The following is an 18,906-nucleotide window of genomic DNA, read 5'->3' on the forward strand; positions in this document are numbered from 1 at the left end:
ATCATATAGTTTTATTTTGGACTATTTAATAGACATTATATCTCACATTGTATATTATGTGCAATAAAATGTAACATCTATATTACTAGAATAAATTATTAGTTACTGCTCTTTGTTGTGATTACTATCAATTTTTACTGAGTGTCTCAATGAATATAACTGTCATCATTGACTTCCCTATCAGTATATCTTTGGGGTAGAGAGGAACTGGAAAACCCAGAGGAAACACACGGAGAACATACAAACTCCTTGCAGATGTTGTCCTTGGTGGGACTTGAACCCAGGACCCCAGCGCTGCAAGGCTGCGGTGCTAACCACTGATCTACTGTGCTGCCATTAAGCAACTTATGAAATGTTATTAATTTCATGTCGTGGTGATATTCCACATACAAGCTATAAATCTAAGATAGACCACAGTGGTATCTGGCAGGGATAAAGAATTGCTAACTTCAGGCAGGGTAGGCAGCAGAAATATCATTGATCTCAATTAATAATGTACTTTTACTGATAAACACATAGGTCCTGTTTTAAGCTCACTTTGTGACATGGCCCCACTAAGCCCCAGGTTCAGATGGGTACACGGACCCTAAGCACTGGTGTCGCTGGCAGGATGGGGAACGAGGACGTGGTGCACTCAGGAAGTCAGCAGGGATAGGAGCATGTTAAGCACAGTGTACACAGGAGGTTTAGTACACAAAACTAGCGTCTTAGAGTCTTGAATAACAATCTGAAGACACAGGAGTGTGGCGTATTGGGCTTTAAATAGGATCATAGAGATAACATCACTGAGCCACACCAGTCAACCTGCAGAACCCGATGTGGGGCACAACAGTGCAGCGGACTTAATGAATTTGGAGCATATCATCAGTGATTCCCGTTGCCTCACTAGAGTGTGTGTTGTTATGCCCTGTCTCTCCCTGGCTCTTCTCCAGCTCTGCTAACTTGCACAGAGATGGTCAAAAGTGGAAATAAGATTAATTTGTGTTGCACAATAAAAAATGGCACTTTTCTATGTGCTATATGCCAGATGTCATTGTGCCATACAGTTGTAAAGGTCTAAAATAAAAAATTGTTACTCATCCTCCTTGAGTCCAGCACAGCTTTTATGCTGCTGCTCTGTTCTTTGTTGCAGCCAATCCCTGGGCTCAGCAGTTCTGCTGATGCAGATGGCACAATCTGCAGAAACCAGTGATTGTCCGCTGTGGTTGCAGGCGCTTTAGACATGCTGTCACCACTGCAGTCAATCAGCAATCACTGGATCAGAAGTGGACAGGCATTACTGGACCCGAGGAGGTGAGTAAAATCTCTGTTTACTGTTTAGGCCTCTGCAACTCTATGGTACAATAACATTTTAAAAGTGACAGTACCTTTAATGATCTAATCATAACGTTTTGATAATAGTTTATTGCTGTCACCAAAGTCTTAACTATTCAGATGAGATTGAGGGAGCCTTAATCATTTTGCTGTCCAAGAAAATCTGTCAGTAGGTTTCTCCGACTAATCTGAGAGCAGCATAATGTAGGAAAAGAGACTTTAATTCCAATGATGTATCACTTAGGTTTCCGGATACAGCAATTGTGATACAGAGCTCTTGGATGCAGCATGCAGCAGGGGTGAGAAAGCTAACCCCACCCACACTAGCTTATCTATGTATATAGTCTATTGACAGTGAGCTGTTTATCAGAGGCAGGGGTGTGGTCAGTCTATCAGACGTTTGAGCACCAGTTCTGACAAGGATAAAGTCCTGGTGTTAAAACATTCATTTTAATAAATAGCACACAGCCTAATAAGTGACACATCCCTGAATTCAATGTTTTAACCCCTACATAATGCTGTCCTAAGATTGCATAGCAAAAACTTGCTGACAGATTCCCTTTAAGCTACTCAAAACACTGCTTTACACTGATAAGAATGGTGAAACGGCTGTCTGTAGATCAGCTTCTAGCTTAGCTAGTATCCCTGGTCTTGTTAAAGGGCTTCTTAAAAGGTCGGTGTCATGATCCAGGTTGGATATGACAGGTTTTGAATAAGTAAATTTCAAAAACTGACTGTCACATCCAAGCATAAACATTGTGTGAACAGGTGCTTAACCTAGAGTCACCAACTCATATACATTCAAGCAAAAAGGAAGCACACTGTAGCGCTATAACATGCAAATATGAAAAATGAAAAGTGAATTGCATTACTGTATTTTCTAATACAGTAATGCAATTCATTTTTCATATTTGAATGTTATGGCACTACAGTGTGCTTCCTTTTTTGCTTGAAGGTTTTGAATAAGTAACCTTTTTTTTCCTTTGAGCTGGTTGCTGGGAGTTGGTTTTGCCCCCGGTGGTCATTGGGGTTATTGCAGTGGTGTATTTTTTCTAGTTTGCCCCCGGTGGTGGTGAGCGTTATTGCACGGGAATCTCTAACAGTTGTGAGACTCTGGCTCCCAACTATAGGTGTGTCAGGTGTTCTCACTCACTTTTGGTGATATTGGTGTTTTCCAACCATCCTTGGTGAAGGAAGGAGCTAGAGAGAGTTCCTGGCAGCTCAGTCAGATTCCTGGAGTGGCAGCTATGGTGTTAGTGAGAAGTTCTGGCAAAGCTTGGAGGAGTGGCAGCTATGGTGCAGCGAGGAGTTCTTGTAAAGCATGGTGGAGTGGCAGTTATGGTGTCAGCGAGGAGTTCTTGCAAAGCTTGGTGGAGTGGCAGCTATGGTGTCAGCGAGGAGTTCTTGCAAAGCTTGGTGGAGTGGCAGCTATGGTGAAAGCTGCACTCAGATGCTGGACTCTGTTGCTGGAAGAGAGCTGCACTCAGATGCTGAACTCTGTTGCTGGAAAGCTGCACTCGGATGCTGGACTCTGTTGCTGGAAAGCTGCACTCAGATGCGGGACTCTGTTGCTGGAAAGCTGCACTCAGATGTTGGATCCGGTTGGAGGAAAAGATGCACTCAGGTGTCAGACTCTGTTGCTTGGAGCATTAGCAACAGAGCAAAGCTAAGTGGTGTTTCACTGTTTGTCACTTTCCTCAATGTGTGTTTTAGTGCAGTGGTGGGATTAGTTTCTGCACCGTCCACTTCACTAGTAAGGGATTGATTCAGGGCAAGCTAGGGATTTCAGGTATCCTGATCGGCGCCCAGTGCGGAGCCGGCCTAGGGATCATTAGGAGTGTAGAGACACTGACTCAGGGGAGTGCAGGAGGTCTCCACGTCCCCATTCCCTATTTCAGGGCCACCATTGTAATTGTTTTCCTGGTTTTCCCCTTTATTCTGAAATTCGCCCTGCTGGAGGCGGTGTATCCAGACATACATGTACTACTGAAATTCGCCTGCTGGAGGCGGTGTATCTGGCTGCACGTTCTATTATTTAAATTCGCCCTGCTGGAGGCGGTGTATCCAGGGTCACGCGTGTCATATAAATTCGCCCTGCTGGAGGCGGTGTTTCCAGTCACACGTGACCATGGCAGTCGGACATTGACTTATAGGAGAGCTACCTCCTCTAAATGGCACATAGAGAAAGTGAGATAATTCCTTTTGGTCTCTCGCAATCACCCACCCTGGTCCATCTTTCATTATAGTCTGGATCAAGGTTCAGTAATTTTACACAGAGAATAGACCAGACCACGTGATAATATCTTTCAGCAATTAAATCCTTTCCAGAATCTGATGAACAAAGGACAGGACAGTTGGGAAGTAATTCCCAAGACTCACTCTACGTCCACGACAGATATGTATTCTGAATTATATGTGACACTTCTCTGTAGCTACCAGAATCAGAAATAATTCCAATCCTGGCAATTTAAGTGTTTTGATACCACATGTCCTTTAATCTCCTAATCATCGCTCATAACAAGGTTGCATGATGTTGATTGGTTTCCATGGCAGCCAATAGCCAGATAGGATAAATGACGGGCATATGCTACACTACAGTAGAGAAGTTTTACAGTGCATTATGTCAGCGGTCAGGAGATCGCACATTCGAATCCCCTGCTGAGTCTAAAGAAAGTATAAAAAAGGTTTTGTAAGACTAAAAGAAATTCCAAGTATAAAAATGTCACCTTTTTCGCTAACAAAGTCTCTTTTATTGGAAAGTAAATAAAACATTAAGAAAAAGTATTAATAATTGGTGCTGTGCTATTCATAGTGACCCCTGTTATAAAATTCATTAAAACACATGGTAAAAGCCATATAAAAGCAATGCCAGCGTTGCTGATTGTTTGCTATATTTCCCCTAAAAATGTAATAAAAAGGATCATAACATTGTGTCTACCTCAAAATAATAGTAATAAAAGCTACAACTTGTTCCACATGAAACAAGCCCTCACAACGCAGTGTCAAAAGAAAAATACAAGTTATGGTTCTCAGAACGAAGCAAAACATAAATGATTTTTTTAAAAAGAAATGTTTCTTTGTGCCATAATAAAATTTAAGAATCTTTTATAAATCTGGTATTGCTATAGAGATATTGGTAAAGTTAGCCTGTCGTTTGTAATGCACAGTGAAAGGCATTAAACAAATTATTGCAAAATTTAGTTTTTTCTTTCTTTTTAAGTTGGTGTATTATTGATTCCACTGCCTTGATTGAAGAGGGGGAATTTAAATCTATAATTTGCTCCTCTGTGAGTTTGGGGAGATGTATTTCTGAGAGAAAATACATGGTGAGTTCTCCTTCAATGGAAGTCTTCAAACAGAGGCTGGACAGAGATCTTTCTGAGATGGTTTAGTGAATCCTGCATTGCTGAATTGAGCAGGGGGTTGGACATGATGACCCTGGAGGTCTCTTTCAACTCTAATATTCTAAGATTCTATAAAAATTGGATATCTCCTCTCTAGGTTGATGGACTTCTTGTACAAAGACTTATAATAAGAAGCAAAAGCATCTGATAAATCCCTAGTGTGGGAAATATGAATATTGGCTTGTTAAATAAATTGAATTTTTGTTTTAAGTCTCTGTTGCTTAATTTTGTTGACCATTAATTTTGACAACTTATTATACTCAAAGTAATATCTACTTTTAATGGCTTGAACCATTTTGCCATGTTTCTCCACGATCAAAGATTTAAGTTCTGACCTTAATTTCATGATTTTCAGGTGAGTATTTTCACTTTAGCATTTTTTTGGAATTTTTTAATTGAGTTGTATAAGTAGACCCCTAATATCAGCCTTATGTGCGTTCCACACAATGTCTGATTATATTTCTTGAGAGATGAGTTCTCCTTAAAATAATTTCAAATCGATTCCTCGATTTGTTTTTTGAACTGTGGGTAATCCAACTAAGGAATTACATCACCAACTTTTAGCATAAATTAAACTCTTATTTAGTTGAAATGAAAAAAAAAGGGGGCATGGTCTTACAATGTAATTTTTCCTACAGATAGGTCTTTAATTTTGAGTAGTGACTGGATATTTGTCATAATAAGATCAATCCTTAAAAGTTTGTTGTCTGTGTGAATAATTTATGTATTCTCTCGAAGTTGTAATAAAACATCTAAAGGCATCATATAGATTTTCTTGATTTATCCATTTCTTTAACATAAAGACTTTATTCCTAGTTGTAGCGGCCATATCTAATGTCTGAACTGGGATTATGTTAAAATTTCCTAGCACTGGCAAATTTCCTTTTCGATGTTTTTGTATTTTTTTCGGGATTTTATTAAAAATGAAGATTTGACCCCTGTTAGGGCCGTATATACGGTACTTGGTATAGTAAATTCACTGTTATTGATTCTGAAAATGAGGATATGAAAGAGGCCTTTGTCATCCTGGATTTCCTCTAATAATTGAAAGACCACAGTAGCCCTAATGGCTATAAGGGTGAGTGCACACAGTGCGGATTCAGCTGCGGATTTTTTAGCGCGGATTTGCAGGTTTACCTGCAGATTTGCCTGCGTTTTGCCCCTGCATTTTTACACCTGTACAATGGAACAGGTGTCAAACCGCTGAGGAATCCGCAGAAAGAATTGACATGCTGTGGATTTAAAACCGCAGCAAATCCGCACGGAAAAATCCGCAGCATGTGCACTGCGGTTTTTAAAATCCATTGGTTAACATTGTACTGTACCTTGCTTGCGGATCTGCAGCGGATCTGCACAGGCAAATCCGCTGCAGATCCGCAGCAAAATCCGCACCGTATGCACACACCCTAATGACATCTACTTATTTTTCTTTTTTCTATGTGTAAATTTGGAGGGATTAATCAAAGAGAATTTAGTCTCCTGTAAACCAATAACATCTGCGTTTGACTTTTTTGCGTTTTTCCAAGCTTGATATCTTATCATGGGCCTATTGAGACCTTTAACATGTGACATAAATTTAACTCCTATCTTGCAATGTAAGGATGCATATACCGTAATTTTGAACCTTAACATACCAAAAGAATCTGAAACAGAAGTCTTGGTTACAAAACAATGGGTGCACGAAAAATACCAACTACAAATGCAATCCTAATCATTAAAATATCACACAGTATTACACATATTAGCCAGAAACTGCAAAAAGAAAGAGTAACATCTGGCACGATTCAGTAGTCTGACATAAGGGTACACCCTTTACTTATGGGGAGAAAATTCGCTCAATTGGCACTGTCCAATTTGAAATGATGAAAAAAGCAACACTAATAATACCAGCATTATATATATTCAACAAACAGTGGAAATTGTTGCCCATTCGAGTAGTACCCTGTTCTTCTTCACCCGTCTCTGATCTTTGATCTTTTTCTTCAATCAGATTATGAGAGATGAGAAATTTTCCATCCATCGTCCACATTTAGGATTACATATGTATTCCCTTTGTGTGAGTCTTGTGTGAAATCTTCATTTGTATGGAACGGTTTTTGAACTTAAAATGTTGTTAATCTCCAAAAAAGCTTTCCTAGTTTTAGAATGTCCTAGATGTGGAAAAATCTGGACATTATAAAATGGGGTCGGTAGTTGGATATTTCTTCTCATATTGTCCAATAGTTGATATTTTGTATGGTAGTTATGGACCAGATCTTTGATAAACTACGAAAAATTGCTTGGGGACACATTTTTCGGTATACTTCTAAACTTGACCTTGTTTTGTCTGTTTTCTGTCTTCAAAATCTGTAATTTTTAGTTTCAGTTGTTTGACTTCTTCTTTTAAGGAGAGGTGGACCTTCTCCAATGTATTGTGTCTCACTGTAATTTCATCCACTTTTACAAAGACTTTGGTGTTGACAGAATTGATAGACAGTTGCAAGTTATCAAGATTTTTTACTCAGCTGGTTATTGGATGCCATTATTAGTTCTTTCATAACTTGTTCAATTTTGGACAATTCTGGTGAAGTTTTTGACAGTAATTCTAAATTTGAGCTTGATATGTTTGGGTGGGATATGTCATATTATTTATTTATTTTATTTATTTTACTCACTTATACTGTTAAGGCCAAAATTAAGAGAGAGACCACTGCAAAATGTTCAGTTTGTCTGATTTTTCTCTTTATAGGTATAGTTTTGAGTTAAATGTAAATTGTTCTTTTATTCTATAAACTACTGACAACAGGTCTCCGAATTTCCAATACATTTTGTATTTATTTTTCTAAAAATGAGAAATGGTCAAAATTATATAAAAGAACCATTGCTTTCAGACCTCAGATAATGCAAAGAAAACAAGTTCATAATCATTTAGAAACAACAATACTAATGTTTTAACTCTGGAAGAGTTCAGAAATCAATATTTTGTGGAATAATTATGATTTTTAATCACAGCTTTAATGTGTCTTGGCATGCTTTCCACCAGTCTTTCACACTGCTTCTGGCGCAAAAATTAAAGCAGTTCCTCTTTGTTTGATGGCTTGTGACTATCCATCATCCTCTTGATTACATTCCAGAGGTTTTCAATGGGATTCAGGTCTGGAGAATGGGCTGCCCATGACAGGGATTTGATGTGGTGGTCTCTTAATTTTTGCCAGAGCTCTATAGCGCCATTCATTCCACAGCACTTTACAGACACTATCGACACTGTCCCTATTGGGGCTCTAGGTTCCTTATTAGTACTGTATGTCTTTGTCATGTTGGAAAAACCGGAGTGCCAAGAAGAAACCCACGCAAACACAGGAACAACATACAAACTCATACACTGCAAGGCTACTGTGCTAACCACTGAGCCACTGTGCTGCCCTGTAATTTTCAATTCTAGGCCTGTGTATGACAGGAAATGCATTCAGTGAACAATCTTCAGATTCTTTGTCTGACTCTGATTCGCAAACAACTCCTTCTGCCTTTAATTGGTTCTATCGTGTTTCCCATTTCTTTTCATTTAACTGTAATAAACATAGGTTCAATTTTACTGACATTCTCTCCCCAACCCTCATTTCCCCAATAATCATCTTTATCATAAAAGGTAGAATTTAAAGTTTTTAAGGAGGAGGTCATCCTTAGTTCTTGCTTAGGAGGCATCCTTTTACATTATTTAGTAAAATAATTTTCATTTTTATACAGTGGCTGCACTTTGTAATGTGTTCTTGGATTTTGACTGTAGAGCTTTATTGTCCTGTTGTATAATATGCATATTAGGCGGTTCAATCAATTTAATTGAATCAGAAGATATATTGGTAATATGAGGTTTGTTCTTGTATAGCTCCTGCTTTACTTCTAACCTCTGTTACTATATTTATATTACCATCTGGATTTTTATTAATTACAGATTTTTACTTTAGATCTACCTCAGTTTCAGAACCAATGGTCAGAGAGCTGCGGTTCATAAGCTGCCAGATGACAGGGAGAGCCAGCAGCTCTAATCGGTGGTAAAAAGGTTACCTCAGTTCACACACATTGACTGATGTGAGAGTACTACTCCCAACAGCCTACGCCGACTTTCGCTGTTAACAGCGAAAGCAGGCGCCACTGATGGGAATATTTATCAGCCGACATCTGTGCTATAAATAAATACATTTTTAAAAGAATAATGTGGAGTCTCTTCTATTTTTGATAACTATCAGAGGCAAAACTAACAGCTGTGGGCTGCAACCCTCAGCTGTCAGCTTTATTATGGCTTGTTATCAAGAATAGAGGGGTCCCCACACCTTTTTTAAAATTATTTAAATAAATAATTATAAAAAACAGTGTGGAGTCCCTCTCATTTTTGACAACCAGCCAGTAGCGTCACTACTGGGGGTGTAGAGTGGGCCGCTGCCCCGGGCCCCATTCCATGAAGGGGCCCACTCGGATCCACTGCCGCTTCTGTCATCAGTCAGTACTGAAGGAGAACATGGTAAATTGCATGCTTTCCTATCGTCCTGAGACTCTGCACGCTGGCTAGCACAGTGGCAGAGTCCTCATTGCAGTGTAATAGGCAAGCTGATAGGATTCTCACAGGTCCCGCTGTCAGTGCTCAGTCAGCTCGCTTCCCTACATGCTCTGGTTCGTGCATGCTGGACCTCCCCTGGGTCCTAGTGCTCACCTCTGATTTACCTCAGGCACTTCTTGGGCCCATCTGACCTCATCTCATGCTCTCTTTGCCTCCAGCACTTGGACCAGAAATTATCAGTGACATCTATAAACTACCTGCCTGCAAACATCATCTGAAGGTGGCCAGAATGTATTAGGCTAATTAAATTCAGGTATGTAATGGTCACTGTGGGGTGAATGTGAGAGGATGGGGGCAGGGTGGGAACAGAAGGGTTGGTGGAGGGGGTGGGGGCCTTATTATACTTATTATTATAGTGTTTAGTGTTCTGCACTACATCACATGTAATAAATGCCTTTTGGGGGGCTGATGAGGAGTTAGGGAGCTTATTATTCTTACAACCAGGGTCTTATTATAAGCCCAGCCTGTGAGTATAACAAGCCCTCATACAGTAACCACAGCATGAGCTGTGTTATATGTAATACTGATATAGTAAATAACTTATTATAATAAAGTTATTAAAGCTCTCCTGACAGGTGATACAGACCGCTCATCGTTTGTACAGCGTGTACCAGCAATAGCTGTAGTGTCGGGTATGTTTGTCTCTGTAAGGACACGTTCTCACGGTCAGTAAACACTGCGGGTTGGATGCTGGTGCGAGTTGGACACTGCATACTAACAGATGAGCCTTTTCTGGGGTGGCTAAGGGGTGCTATTTTTAGGCTGGAGGGGGCCAACATACATGGCCCCTTACCAGTCTGAGAATACCAGCCCCGGCTGTTTGCGTTAGCTTGGCTGATTATCAAAAATGGGCTGGGGAAGCATGCTTTTTTTAAAATTATTTAGTTAAAACATTTAAATTCACAGTGTGGTACTCCTCTATTCTTGATAACCAGCCATAATAAGGCTGACAGCTGAGGGTTGCAGCCCGCAGCTGATAGTTTTGCCTATGCTGGTTGCAAAAAATAGAAGAGACCTCGCATCATTTTTTATTTGTTTATTTACTTATAGCACAAGTGCTGGCTGATGAACACTCCCATCAGCGGCACCTGCTCTCGCTGTTATCAGCTGCAGCAGACATAGGCTGTGGGGGCTAGTACTCTCACATCAGTTCACGCCTGTGACCGGAGGTAACCCTTTTATAGCCGGTCACAGCTGCTGGCTCATACTGTCATTTGACAGGGTGGGAACCTCAGCTCTTTGAACAGTGGTAATTATGTTACATGATACAAAAGTTTCCAGGATGATTCCAATATCCAAAACTCCAAAAATAATCCACTGTTGATGCTATGATGTAGCTTTTCAGGCTAGGCAGAGCAGGAGCCTAAGGCAGCACGTCCATGCAGCTTGAGCTTAAGGCAGTTTTCCATTTTGTTTTCTTTCCATCATCCTGCAAAACTAAAATAATGTATATTTTTTACACATTTTACAAATCGGATAATAGAGTCTGTAAAAATTACAACTCTTACCACAACCAGCAAGCCCTCATACTGCCACATCAATAGAAAGAGAAATAGTTAGGGCTTTGAAATGCAGAGATGAAGTATTGCTGCATTATTAAAGGGGTATTCCCATCTCTAAGATCCTATCCCAATATATAGTAGGTCTTGGTGAATGTTTTTCCCAGCAATATGCGCTCCTGAAGGATGATGATGGAACTTGATATTTAGATTCAAGGATGATTTTTATTTTTAATTCAAAATAGACTACAACCGGTTTCGACTGCTAAGAGTCTTCCTCAGGTATAATGTCAAGAATATAAACGGATCTGTCTGAACACATTTTATAGCAGATCTCCCTGCATGTGGTTTTGGGTGGGGGCTGAAAGGTCTGTTTTTCAGACACACCCAGATACTCAGATATACAGGATTTTGTACTCTGAGGAATCAAACAAAACCCATATACCAAATAAATGTTACACAAAAAGTTTCACACAAAAATATTTTCACATAAAAAACAATTAAAAAGTATATATATAAAAATATTCCAAACTTTTCACACAAATTTTTTTTTTTTTTCCCTTTTTCTAAAAACACTATAAATAATATTATGTGTTATGTGTTATTTATAGTGTTTTTAGAAAAAGGGGAAAAAAAAAAAAAAAAAAAAATTTGTGTGAAAAGTTTGGAATATTTTTATATATATACTTTTTAATTGTTTTTTATGTGAAAATATTTTTGTGTGAAACTTTTTGTGTAACATTTATTTGGTATATGGGTTTTGTTTGATTCCTCAGAGTACAAAATCCTGTATATCTGAGTATCTGGGTGTGTCTGAAAAACAGACCTTTCAGCCCCCACCCAAAACCACATGCAGGGAGATCTGCTATAAAATGTGTTCAGACAGATCCGTTTATATTCTTGACATTATACCTGAGGAAGACTCTTAGCAGTCGAAACCGGTTGTATTCTATTTTGAATTAAAAATAAAAATCATCCTTGAATCTAAATATCAAGTTCCATCATCATCCTTCAGGAGCGCATATTGCTGGGAAAAACATTCACCAAGTGTTACTACCTATGAAAGCGCTGTCCAGTGCTCTCACTAGTTCCCAGATCTTTGCAGCAAACTGAATGGAAAGAGGAATGGAGTGATCCAGGGACGGGATCTACATGCAGTATCTCAAGACACCAAATAGGTGAGTGTATTCACACTGAGTATATACCTTTGATAATTAACTACTACACTTAGAAGCTTGCGCTTCCCATTTTTCTCCCTATAATCCCCTCTTGTTTCAAATATATAGTAGGTGTAATAACAATATTAGCAAATTTTTCCAATTAGAAATGTAGTATAGTTCTTTCGTTTTGCTAAGTAGCTTATCCCATGTGCAGAGTATTGTAGTAGCTTAGCTATCCATAGTTACGACCAATCATATGGTGGCAGTAACTTAGTTAGCTAGTTGCTCATGGTCGTAACAATGGATACTTACCGTATATACTCAAGTATAAGCCGACCCGCTTATACGCAGACCCCCCTAATTTTGCCACAAAAAACCTGGGAAACTTATTGACTCATGTATAAGCCGAGGGTGGTGCTGCACAAGGGTTAATGGTGGTCCAAAAAGATGCTCCATAGATAAATACCCCCATAAAATGCTGCAAAAGGGTTAATGGTGGCCCAACAAGATGCTCCAAGGATAAATACCCCCATATATTACTGCACAAGGGTTAATGGTGTCCCAAGTAGATGCGCCATACATAAATACCCCCATATGCTGCACAAGGGTTAATGGTGGCCTAAGTAGAAGCTTCATACATAAAATACCCCCCATATGCTGCTGCCGCTGCTGCTATAAAAAAAAAAGACATACTCACCTCTCCATCGCTGGGGGCAAGGTGCCGGTGTAGCCCCTTTCTCAGGCCCCCGACACTGGCTATATTTTCCGATCCAGGTTCCATCGCTGTCTCCCGGGTCCTGTGCAGTGACGTTAGCAGAGGGCACACACTGACTACGTCATCGTGCCCTCCGCTAAATGTCACAGCTAGAGGACCCGGAGACAGCGATGGAACGGGGAGCGGTAAGTATTGCTCTGCTCCCCCGTGATACTCACCATCCCCCTCCTGGCTCCCGGTCTCTTCATCACCTGCTTCCAGCATGATTTCGGCATCCCAGGCTGTTCCTGCATTCAGCAGTCACGTGGTACCGCTCATTAAATATGCGCAACTTCATGAGTTTAATGAGCAGTACCACGTGACTGCTGAATGCAGGAACAGCTGGGACACTGAGATCATGGGGGAAGCAGGGGGGCTGCAGAGACTGTGCCAGGAGGGGGGAGTACGGTCTCTGACACCCCCCACTCACCCTCCAACCCCCATATATGACTCGCGTATAAGCCGAGAGGGGGACTTTCAGCCCAAAAAATGTAATATATAAAAAATATATATATATATATATATATAAAAGGCAAAGGTTTTAGCAGCAATAAAGTATGATGACCTCGAATAGTAAAAAGAATTTTGTATGAATATCTGATTATGCTGGAAATGCACAAAGATATATAGAGTGCAAATAACATAGACCTGTTGTGCAAACTCACAATATAATTTAATATCTGCAATGTGCAAAAAAAATTTTTGCAAAAAAAAATGCACAAATGTACTTTATTGCTGCTAAAACCTTTGCCCTTCAGATATATATATATTTTATATATTACAAATTTTTTTTTCTTCCTGCACCAGGCCTGTGGGATATAGGGATTATTTTGTTATAATAGTGGATCTATTATCTGTATCTACAAGATCCTTTACTCTCCATTTATTGTAAGCGGTTCAATTGCCTTTTTACACTAATATTGTATTACGAATATATGTGTATATGTATATATACATTTTATATGTTGTTGTGCCATTTTGTAAAATAAAGGCCTTTTTATATAGTAATTTTATTCTCACTCTTTCTTTAATTTTTGGATTTTATTATTTTTTATTGTACACATTATTCCCACCTGGAGTAACATATCACCATCTTCAGCTGTGTTTATTGACATAGCGAATCAGAAGAACTATACCACATTTCTAATTGGAGGTATTTTCTAATATTATTAATATTATTACAACTATTAGAACTTGGGATAGGATCTTGGAGATGGGAATACCCCTTTAAGTACCAAACTTTGTTGCAGCGTTTAGAGGTTAATATAAATTTATAAAAGCCTTTTATTTATTTCTGGTTTTATTGAAGCAGGTCAATTCAAAGTAAAAGGAAAATTTTAAGAAATTAAAACATTAATGTAAAAGAATTGAAGTAAAACAAAGGCATTAATAATATGCCTTGTATGAGGTCACATTTACCATTCCTACAATCATTTTCATGACCTCAGCATCCATATTGTAATATATGATTCTGTAAAGCTGTAGAAGAGAAATAAAATATGAGTTTCAATTACGACTCTTGGAAGAAATATTCCATTTTGCCAGTCACTGTCATCATTCCAAGGTTCTTGCTTCTATTGTTGTATATGCCATAAATAAAATTTCTGCTCATAGTTGTTCACAATGTGTTTTCAAATGAGAATTATTTCTATGATTTAAAATATTAAAAGGAGTCTGTAAATGGAAAATAAACTCTATACAGTATAATTAAATAATAATTATATGGAATTTAACCTCTATAAAACATATAGTAGCAGTATTCATTTTAATGTGTTAGTGGCTGAGAAATCAACATATGAGAGGCTTCATAAAAAACGGCACTCACCACGTCGATGCAAGAAGAGCGGACAGCTTTACAATCTGAGAAAATAAAGCACCTCATCCACAACTGCCACAAAAGACTTCAAGCTGTCATTGATGTTAGAAGGGGCGATAAACGGTATTAAGAAATGAGATATGTGAACTTTTGATCAGGGTCATTTGGATGTTTTGGGCTGTCACTATGATTTAAAAAGAGAAAACACAGTAGTTTGACAATAATTGGCTTCACCTAATGACTAACCGTAAGTGGAGAAAAAGTTGGTGTTATCATTCATATTCTCTGAAATAAGGCCAAGAAGGCAAAAATTCTGCCGGGGTATGTAAACTTTTGTGCACAACTGTATGTCATTGTAAATACCCTATCAGTAGTTGTAATATCCCCACGTTATGAAGAATTCAAGGTATTAAACTTTAGCTACGTTTTATTCTTCGTCCTCCAGCACACAGCATAACAGTTGCATTCCCATGCTACACAGAAGCGAAACTGAAACTTCCCTTCTCATCCCTATTGTCTCCACCCCCCAAGTCCCATAAGTCTGGCTTGCTTAAAGAGACAGATCTAATTATTATACATTACATCATCCCCTTTTTTTTTTTCTATAAATAACGCATATTACTGATAAATGCAACAACATGAAAACGTCCAAAGACATCATATGTCCGTTTTGTCTTATTTGTTCAATTCCAAAACCAGAGAAACAAACAAAAAAAAACAAAAAACTGTAATTACACTTCTTCAATAAGCCTCGATGGAGCTCTTCTCTCTCGTGTAGGATAACGTCTGGGCTCATTGAGAGGGTTCATTATTGATGGACCAGCTACCTCTTGTTCGTCCTCTCCACCATCGGATACCAAATCTTCCACCAAAGAGAGGTCATTGTCATCATTCTGCGGTATGACTTTAAAATATGAAGAATTTCGCGTTATGGAGTGTCCATCTCGTTCAGCTGTGATCATGCTGCCTTTCCTTTTAGTAACATAATATTTTGCAGGACCATATACAGGTGAGGTCTTGTTGGTTGGTCTTTGACGTACCACCACGACATCCCCTCTTTCGATGGCACTTGACTGTGTCCTTCGCCTTCTGTCTGCATAACGTTTCATGGCTTGTTTGTTGGAGAAATCTGTGGATCTCACTGAGGAGTCACTCAGTCGGGGATGGCTGGTCACATCAGGGAGACGTATACGCAGGGTTCTGCTGAACATTAAATGAGCTGGAGCAGCATTAGTAGTGGAGTGTGGCGTATTGCGGTAATTACGCATGAATTTGTATAATGACTGTTTCAGTGGGATGTGCTCCAGACTCGCTGCCTTGATACGTTTCCCCAGAGTGCGCATAAAACGTTCCACAATTCCATTGGCTTGCGGCCAGCAAGGTGTGATTTTCCTGTGATTGAATCCCAAGTATTCAGAAAATTGTGTAAACACATGTCCATTGAATGGAGGTCCATTGTCTGTTTTGACCACTCTTGTAATACCATATGCCGAGAAAATGTCGTCCAGCTCTGGTATAACATTATTAGCAGATGTTGAAGAGATAAATGAAATGACAGGGTATCGAGAATATTCATCAATTGTTACGAGAATGTATTGGCCATTTGGCAATGGTCCATATATATCGACTGCCACTTCCTCCCAGACAGCAGTGGGTAACGGAGACATTTGTAATGGCTCTAAGGTTGATGATGGAGTGATTAATTGACAAGTAGAACAGCGTCTAATCTTTTCTTCCACCAAGTGATCCATATTTGGGAACCACACTTTTTCTCTGAGTAACTTCTTTGTGCCAACAATTCCTAAATGACCTTCATGTGCTATCTGTATGACTAAGTTACGCAAAGTCTTAGGTACAACTAGTTTGGTACCTCGAAGAATGAGGTGTTCTTCAGTGACTGATAATTCCTCACGTACGTTTGAGAATAGTTTTAACTCTTTCAGATCAATCTCAGAATCAGGAAATTTTTCTTTTGAATTTCATGCCACCTTCGATTTTGGATGATTTGTATTAGGGCACAGAGTGTCTTGTCTTTTGTTGTTTCATTTATAAATTGATCCAGAGAAAGTGCTTTTGGCACGGCATGATCTGTAACAAAACGTAGGTATTCTTCAATGGAGGAATGCACAGGTATATCATCATTAGTAGGATGTCTTGAAAGATAATCAGCCGGATTGCTGTATTTTCCAGGTTTGTGAACAATTTTATAGTTGTAGTCCTGTAGACGTAGGCCCCATCGTTCAATTCGTGCAGGCATTTTAGCTCTGGTATTTCCAAAAATTGTAAGAAGTGCTTGATGATCTGTGACAATAGTGAAGGGAGCTCCATAGAGAAATAAGTGAAAGTGTTCACATCCCCAGACAACTGCCAAGCTTTCAATCAATCAATCAATCAAATTTATTATCGCCAAGTACATATTACATATATACAAGGAATTCTTTGTGGCAAAGAGGCAACATAATATATAACAACAGATACAACAAGTAACATCTAACAAGACAGATACAGTATATAGTCTACACATGACGATTTAATTGTTGAACAGAGAGTGGATAGAAGCTGTTCATATGGCGGTTGGTACTGTATTTGGGGACTCTGAAGCGACGTCCTGAAGGGAGTAGTTGGAATGAGGAGTGTCCCGGGTGAGAGGGATCGGATGAAATTTTCAATGCGTGGGATCGAATACTCTTATCATAAAGATCCTGGATTTTAGGCAGGGGGGAGCCTATAATTCTCTCTGCTGTTCTGAAAGTCCTTTGTAAGCGGAGTTTGTCATGCGCAGTGGCTCCCCCATACCAGACTATCAGAGAGGAACAAATCACAGATCTGATGACAGCATTAAAGAATAAGATCAGCAGATTCTTAGACAAACCATATCTTTTCAGCTGACGCAGGAAGAACATCCTCTGTTGTGCTTTTCTTATAACAGCATCCACGTTTTTCCCCCATTTAAGATCATGAGAGATGATAACACCAAGGAATTTGGTCTCTGTGACCCTAAGAACCACTTCGTCATGGATGTAGATTGGAAATATCTCATGTTGATCTTTCCTAAAATCCACGGGAAGAGGGGGCTGGCAGGTCCTCCTCGGTAGCTCCGGGAGCAGCCCCAGCCGTGCGCTCTCTCTCCTTCGCCGATCCGCTGCCAGACACACAAGAGCATTCTCTATCTGCTGATAACTGTGAGTGCAGTGATGTCTGGACGCGGCAAACAAGGAGGGAAGGTCCGTGCTAAAGCCAAGACCCGCTCATCCCGGGCAGGACTGCAGTTCCCAGTTGGTCGTGTGCACAGACTTCTCCGCAAGGGTAACTATGCTGAGAGGGTGGGCGCCGGGGCTCCGGTCTATCTGGCTGCTGTGCTGGAGTATCTGACTGCTGAGATCCTGGAATTAGCCGGTAATGCCGCCCGGGACAACAAGAAGACCCACATCATCCCCCGACACCTGCAGCTGGCCGTGCGCAATGATGAGGAGCTGAACAGGCTGCTGGGTGGGGTGACCATCGCCCAGGGGGGCATCCTGCCCAACATCCAGGCCGTGCTGCTGCCCAAGAAGACCGAGAGCAGCAAGTCCAGCAAGAGCAAGTGAGCGCTGCCACCGACCCCGTATCATCCACACAACCCTTTTTCAGGTTTCTTTTGCAGGTTGAGAATATTTTCTTTCAGTGTTTGTTAAGCTCTTACTTGCATAAGAAATGATGTGAGGATTTTGATTGTTATCCTTGTACTGCGCTAGAATAGCACCCAGTCCCACGGGACTGGTGTCCACAATCAGTTCAGTTCGAAGAGCTGGATCAAAATAAGCCATAGTGGTTGTCGAGCAGAGTTCATTTTTAATTGTTTCAAAAGAGGCCTGACAGTCTTGAGACCATTGAAAAATACAACTTTGTTTTGTAAGTTCCCGTAGTGGATTGCTGATTGTTGAAAAATTCGGAATATATCTAGCACAGTAACTTGCCATTCCAAGGAAAGAACGCACTTCACTGGCATCCTGTGGAATTGAGGCTGTTCTGATAGCTTCCACTTTCTTGGGGTCTGGTTGTACTCCTTTTGCCGAGAAGATGTGACCATAGAATTCTAATGAACCCTTGTCAAACTCGCACTTCTCTTTGTTTAAAGTGAGTCCAGCAGAAAGCAGACATTCGAAGATAGCATATAGAGCACGATTATGCTCAGCTTGAGTTTTACCAAAAACCAATATGTCATCACTGTAATTAAAGGCATTTGGGATGTGTTGAATGACACTCCTTATTGCATCCTGAAAAATTTCTGCTGCTGAGCAGACTCCAAAAGTCAATCTTTTGTATCTTCTGAGGCCCACATGGGTGGAAAATGTGGTCAAGTATCGGGACTCTGGACTCAGTTCTAAT

At 39.9% G+C, this 18,906-nt stretch overlaps 1 protein-coding gene across 1 annotated transcript; it reads left to right on the forward strand.

The window, feature by feature from the left end:
• Positions 1-17,692: 17,692 nt before the first annotated feature.
• On the forward strand, positions 17,693-18,147 carry LOC141063368 (histone H2A type 1-like). Its single transcript, XM_073557396.1, has one exon. The coding sequence runs from the start codon at positions 17,733-17,735 to the stop codon at positions 18,123-18,125; it is 393 nt and encodes a 130-aa protein (XP_073413497.1). The 5' UTR covers positions 17,693-17,732; the 3' UTR covers positions 18,126-18,147.
• The last annotated feature ends 759 nt before the right edge of the window (positions 18,148-18,906 follow it).

This window comes from Dendrobates tinctorius, unplaced genomic scaffold (assembly GCF_039654945.1).
Source record: "Dendrobates tinctorius isolate UK_male_01 unplaced genomic scaffold, ASM3965494v1 ptg000250l, whole genome shotgun sequence".
Lineage (NCBI taxonomy): Eukaryota > Metazoa > Chordata > Amphibia > Anura > Dendrobatidae > Dendrobates > Dendrobates tinctorius.